This window comes from Pectinophora gossypiella, chromosome 18 (assembly GCF_024362695.1).
Source record: "Pectinophora gossypiella chromosome 18, ilPecGoss1.1, whole genome shotgun sequence".
Classification (NCBI taxonomy): Eukaryota; Metazoa; Arthropoda; class Insecta; order Lepidoptera; family Gelechiidae; genus Pectinophora; species Pectinophora gossypiella.
In genome coordinates, this window is record NC_065421.1 from 3,832,496 (window position 1) to 3,839,597 (window position 7,102).

Consider the following 7,102-nt stretch of genomic DNA (forward strand, 5'->3'; position numbering starts at 1 on the left):
ATTAACAGTGTAGGCAATGTACAAGTGAAAGAATAAGCCTATATGTACTGTGCAGAGAGAAAACAGTGCGTTATCAAGACAAGGATATAAGAAATGATACAATAATCTTACAAAATAAACTATCCAATAATTCATAAACATTTTAATTGCATATTAAAATTTACATTGTAGAAAATATATTTGTTAACTTAGACTGCAAACGTTGGATTGCCTAAACAAAACTGATGTCTGTATTCTAAAAGTATGAATTAGTTCAGATATATAATTTATAACTCAAATTTCTTCGTTTAGCTACACGCAAAGTTTTTATTTTAACCCTTAAAGATAGTTTCAAGTAATATCTAATAATTGATGCGAGATTTGTGATAGACTAAATTATAATATTTTGCTTCTCTAACGGGATCATAAAACGGAACGTGACAGCTTAACCGACTCGATAAAAAAGGGGAGTTTATTTACTAACGGCACAACAGACATCAGTATGTGACAGACGTAGCCAAAAAAAGATGACACTGAACGTGTCCTGGAAGAAGACGAAAAACTACTTTCTTGCTTGTTCTCCTGCTGTAGCTGGTAGTAAGTAGGATTTATATAGATTAGATAAAGAGGAGTCCTTCGATAAATCCTTTGCCTAGCAATGGTTTTAATAGGCTTTATAAGAATTCGTTAAGCCGCAGGGAAAATGTTATTCACAGGTCAGTGACAACTTTGTTTGGCGACACCCTAGGTCCGAGGACGTTAGGCCGTCGATGACACCGCCAGCTTCTTGAGGTGCTCCATGAACACTTGCAGGGAGACGTCATCGGTCAGCACTGGAGCGCCACCGTCCTGTGAAACGGTAAGAATAAGAAATAATAATAACGACCATACACACAAAAAAATAAAAATATAAAATAGCATTTTGTTTTCGTGAGTACAGTCTGGCAAAAGAACTAAAATTATATAATGATGCTCACAACACTAATAAATATTCGAAAAACTAATACTTAGTACTAAACTGTACTGTGCTTGATTTTTCTTTTTTTTTTTCAAAAATAATAATCTGGTTGTTGAAATCCATTAATATAGTTTCCATTATGGCCACTATTAATTTTTTTTGCCAAATTATACTATGCTCAGGAGCGCAATAATTTGCTATCGTTGCAGTTTCAGTAAGTAAACAAAATAGCTCAAAGCAATTGAAAAAAATTAAAAGTTATTTCATTAAAAAAAGTTGTTCTATATTCTATGTCAAACTATGACAATATTAGTTTACCTCTTGCTGGAAATTAAATAATTTGCTTGAAAATTCTTTACTTCATTAGAAAAAGAATGGATTTATTTTTTAGGTAATTTTGTGCTTTAAAGCGTCTCAATCAAAAGAAAGCCAATCTGAGCAAACATTTAGCAGAAAATTTGTAAAATTATCAAGCTTATTTGACTTCGTTTCGTACAGGGTGTCCATACGTTAGTTAATACGGCAAATTAAAAATGAAATATTGTTGACAAATTAGGATAAAATCTTTCCACATTTTTTATAAGGAATTTCATGAAAAAAATACCGATTTCTTTGGTTTAATCAGTACATTTAAACATCAACGCATAAACACCCTGTACAAACTTGCGATAAACGCATTTTTAATCAAAAATAAAAAACAACAAGCGTTCGTTAGTGATCCAACACCGTCCCATAAAAAAAAGAAAAATATCACTACCGCTGATGGAATCGGCATCGCCTGCGCGCCAAAACAACGATGGAACAAAAAATAAACAATCAGAACTCAAACCATGCTGTGATGGTACTTATATTCTATGGAAACACACCAAGCACAAATTTTGAAAAAAGAAGTACATTGGTAACATGCAAATTGATAAAATATAAAAATTACAGAACAAAAAACGATTAAGAAAAATGAAACATTTCTAAAATGGACCTGTTAAAAATACATCATTTTGTGATTTTTTTTAAAAGGAGAGCAATTTTTTAATGAAATCTAATGACGTACATTAATATTTCTAATGCCAACTTACCCCTCCGTACGCGTACATGTTGTTGTGTGTCTGCGATGGATTCACCTTCGATAACAGGAACCGCGCCTATAAAAATAAAAATAGAAAGATTAACTAAATACAAAAACTCTTTATTGCATAAACACATGAAAAATAACAATTACAAATACGACAAAAGAAATAAAATAGACTGTGTTATTGTTGAACAGAAATTTATCTAGGAAATAGGATCATTTATAAACCATGGTATAAGAAAACCAGCCGGGTCTGCATGACAACCGCACCGCGCGCGGCGCGAATTATATCAAGCGCTTGGACCAATAAACGATACAAATGCTATCTACGTAGATGGACGTCAAACGGCTATTGATGGAAACGCTCAATATAATTCGCGGCATACAGAACTGCCTCATATGCTCAAAACTGACATTTCAAGATTAGACCAGCTGACGTCATCCCGCCCTAAGTTGCCATTACGTAAAAAACAAATTACCTACGACCAATGTTTTTATATTTACTATGCAAATTTTTTTTAGTAAAAGATTTACTTACAGTTTTAATGATTTTTATTTATGTGACAAGTAATAGTAATTAAACACATTAGTCAGTAATTCACTTAATTTTCAATAATAAAATTTACGTCCTTGGAATGTTGGAGATACCAATGTAATGGTAACACAGTAGTTACACTTACGTCATCAAAGGGCTAGCAATGGCGGCTTCTCATAGGATTGAGCATACCTGGTCTTTTTATACCATGATATACACTATGAAACGGTCCTGTATTGTTGGCATTATAAAGTTTATAAACTTTAGACAAGGGGCTTGGACTTGCGCGCGGAGGTGGGTGCCTCTTACTTCAGTAGGCCGGAATCTTCTTCTATCGTATGGGTTGTGAGGTGAATTACCAACCTCATCAACCCTGGTGTCAGGGTTATTATTTAGCCGCTAAAGGCCCCTGACATAGCTCATGTAACGACTACTTACTTACATCAGTAAGTAGTAACCGGAACCAACAGCTTAACGTGCCTGCCGAAGCACGGATCATCTTACTTTTTGGACAATCAGGTGATCAGTCTGTAATATCCTAACCAAACTAGGGATCACAAAGTGATTTTTGTGATATGTCCCCACCGGGATTCGAACCCGGGACCTCCGGCTCGTGAGCCCAACGCTCAACTACTGGATCACGGAGGTGGTGGCTGAGTTTAGACCTACCGGGTAAAAGTATAACCCTTGCCCAGGGATACGGGTGAAGAACACATTTCCACGAGTAGAGTATTCGGCGAAATCCTTGACGGATACTCTATTTGCTCATGGACAAATTATAATTTAGTTTATTCTTAAAGCTGTACAACGCCACCTATATTGTTTCTGGAAAATCCCTCATTGATTATTCCTAATCTGGACTTGAGGTATTTTTGGTCGACCACAATTATCCCACAAAATGCACATAACAAACTTTTTCTTGGTTAATAAAACCATGTGGGGTAATATCCGCGCAACAGTTTTGCTTTATCTTTTTAACAGCTGCGATTCGATTGAAACACACCTGAGTGACAGCCTTGAATAGACAAGGAAATAAAAGAACAGTGTCAAACCGACACGGTGTACAATAAGAGCAAACAGCCAGTCGAGATCCATTGTGGGTAAAACAATGTCGCGAATGAGTGCTCAACAGCGATAACCGGTCAGAATGTTGTGGCGCGCTCTACTCGCCGCGATCGCCATCTCATGTACGTTTTCACGTGTAACAATTGTACACGCAAACTATCAAGGCACGCCACGTGCGCTAAAAGGTTCCAATAACAAAATATCTAGTAAATAATTTGTAAGTGCCTGTATCGTGCCATAAAAACGAGACCAATACTTGTCCCGCAGATGGAATAGACACGATGATAACATTTAACGTTATTACAGATTTGATTTGCGTGCTCTTCTTAAGTGGTATACAAAAGGAGGACTTGGACGTCAGCTTGTTGAAGAAGCTGCAGCGGCACAATGTGGACCTCGACGATTTTACCAACGAGTAAGTCTCTTATCGTACGCCGATGTTATGAAACCAACGGCGGATTACTAAAGCCCATTCCATGTTTTAGCAAACTTCGTAATGAATGCCTAAACAACTCCGAGAACAAGCGAAATGAGGAAATTGACGACGATAAAGTTCACGAAGGACCCGAATTAACAACAGAAAGTGAGTACTCAATGTGTAACATTAAACATAAGTGAAAATGTAAATAAACAACACCGTTACTTTCAGGCTCCACACACAAGTTGGACACAACTGAGCTAGAAACTGTATTGATATATCTAAAGAATAGAAAACGCTCTCAAAAACCATCCGCTTCTGAAACTAGCGATAAGATGAGTAATAAGCGGGATGAACACTTTTTTGATATAACTATGACTAGAAGTAACAATGTAACAACTCACCATAAAACTGAATCTTCAATGGAAGCGCGAATTAAAACGTACATGAAATTACTCGAAGCCAGCGTACCGTCAGATCAGGCAGCAGAAAACAATTCTTCTACCGAAATTACTACACGGACCAATTACGGTGTGTCTAACAACAGCAGCGAATACAACGACGACCTAGTTCGTAAACTATTAGCTGAATATTTAACAAAAAAATTAAAACTTCTCGATCGAATGACAAAAGCAGTAAACATTGAAAATGTTACAAAATACAACCAACCTACAACTATCAAGCCGGCTACAGTAAGAAACAAAGTATCGAAGCCGAAATTTGATGTCCTCACAACTAGGAAAACTGAAGAAAATGTTGTTACTTCAAGAAATAACAAAATCAAACAACATATTCCAGAGACTACCACGCCATCAAAACAAAACTACGTACCACAGCCACAACAACACCTAGCAGAGGGTATAGTAATCTTAACTCGACAATCGCTTGAAGGAATCTCTGACACTTTGCGGAGTGGTGAGCTCCATAGCGCTGCTTACACGGAAAATTCACACAACGTTCTTACTTATAACTTGAAAAATCCTGACGGTCCACACAATACACAGACAACCAAAAACAAAGAAAATTTTAAAAATAATAATTCCAACATTGAAGAATTATACGCCGAAATGAACTATGAACATGAAAAAGAACCTACCACGCTTATGCTTAATGTTAAAAATAATGATAATACTTTTAGAAACGGTGCCTATCAAAACGTTTTACAAAATAAAATTCCAACCAAGGGTGAAAGTTATCGATATCATGAATACCAACCCGCCAATCAGCCTAAAAAACCACAAACCCTCTTTATAAACCTTAATAATAATGGCCCTCGACAACAAGAACTTATCAGGCATGTCGCATCTGTTCAAATTGAAGCTGACGATAGTATGCACCACAGTCAACTTCAAGATACTTTAAAACCAATTTCAATAGAAAATCGTAGTCCTGTTATACGGATACAAAGAGAACCGGACAGGAATATTCAAAATAATGACGAAAGGCAATTTCTACCCAATTTCCACCCTCAGGTTTCACAAGATCATGTTATGGACCATCGCTCACATAAGGTAGGTGGTAACAGAGAAACTCGAATATATTACGACAAGAATTTGTCTTCTGAATCAAAACAGGTACCTCACTTTCAAAATTTTCAAGATAAGATTGAAAATTTTCACCTAGAAACCGAGAAACAAGTACAAAACAGTGACGTCACATATTTTCAACATACTGACCAATCAGAAAATGCTCGAGATACAACTGAAAGTCATAATATAAATAAAATGGATAGTAGGGAAATAAGAGGATATCGCGACAGGAATTTGCCTCCAGAATTCATACAGCATATTATTACTGCCCCAAAAAATATTAAATATAAAAACGATAACCATCACCTAATACCTCCTCAACAAAATATACAAGTTCCAAACAATCGTGACAGACAACATCAGCACACTATTTCCACAGAAATGCAACCACAGCGAATTGCAGACAATCCTGCTAAATTAGAATGTAGTAGAGAGCATACTACGGAGGGCGACAAGATTTTGTCTGCAGAATTAATTCAACAAATCGCAGAGAACGTGAAACAATTGGTTTTAAAAGATTTAAAGAAGGAATTGAGTACTAGTACTTTAAAGGTGAGTAGTACGAGTAAACCTACAACTACTGCTGCCCCAAGCACGACAGTCACACAACCGACTACGACCATGAGGACCACGACAACAAAGACAACTACAACTTTAAAAACCACTACCACTCCGCTAACTACCACAACTATGCCAACGACAAAGTCAACGCCTTCAACAACTTCAACGACGAAACCTACAGGTATCTATCGTTTTCACTAGAATATTAACTCGATGTATAGAAAAGCTAACGTATAAACTGGTTAGGTAATCTCTAGGTTAAAATAATTGATAAGGATTAATTATTATTATTATCATTTCAGTCGTTACTGCTTTACCGGTAAACATAGACTTGAACAATGTGCAAGTAGCAACAAAAGCAATTGAAAAAATTATTGAATTATTTGAAAAATTCAGACTTGTTCGAGATAAAGGTGAGGAATACAAGCAAATAATCAACAAAATGCCGGGCCCGGTGCCTACCAAGCCACTGTATCACATTCCAGTTGCCATGATGACTGCGCCTCTAGCAGCTGTTAGCACATACAGAGAAAAAATTACATCAGCGAACTCCGCGCCTTTAATAGCACAACAGTATGCTCCCCTACCAGCAGCCAATGCAGAAATGGCTCCAAGTTTTATTCCACATACATTGGACACGATAGACTTGATGACAGGTATGAATCAGCACCCGAAGGAAATGCCGCACATCTCGGAACCTCTAATGATACAAACAAATGTAAATGAAATTCGGCCCCTAGCAATACAAATGAAGAAGCCTGACGCGTTGAATGTTAACATCGTCGTAACAACTGAAAATCCATACTGGAGAATGAAAGAAAGGGAGAGGTGGAATTTTATGCTGCAATATAACAAAACTCCCGAAAAGGTAACTGGAATTAAAAATGTTAATAACATTAAAACTACTTACTCAAACGATAAAATTCCAAATTCTACGCCAGGAAACCATTTTGTTAATACGGAAGAGATGAGTGCAATAAAAAATAGAGAA

The 7,102-nt window shown here is 36.5% G+C and overlaps 1 protein-coding gene across 2 annotated transcripts in view; it reads right to left on the minus strand.

Moving 5' to 3' along the window:
- Nucleotides 1–127: 127 nt before the first annotated feature.
- The window catches only part of LOC126375250 (protein transport protein Sec23A), a 19,890-nt gene continuing 12,915 nt past the window's right edge, over nucleotides 128–7,102 (minus strand). The window contains exons 12-14 of one of the 2 annotated variants that reach the window (XM_050022168.1): nucleotides 2,011–2,076; nucleotides 1,695–1,715; nucleotides 128–828 (exon numbers count right to left, since the gene is read on the minus strand). In XM_050022168.1, the coding sequence (XP_049878125.1) occupies nucleotides 739–828; nucleotides 1,695–1,715; nucleotides 2,011–2,076 (177 nt within the window). In that variant the 3' untranslated portion in view covers nucleotides 128–738. The remainder of the gene's footprint in view (nucleotides 829–1,694; nucleotides 1,716–2,010; nucleotides 2,077–7,102) is intronic. The other variant, XM_050022169.1, reaches the window with a different exon arrangement.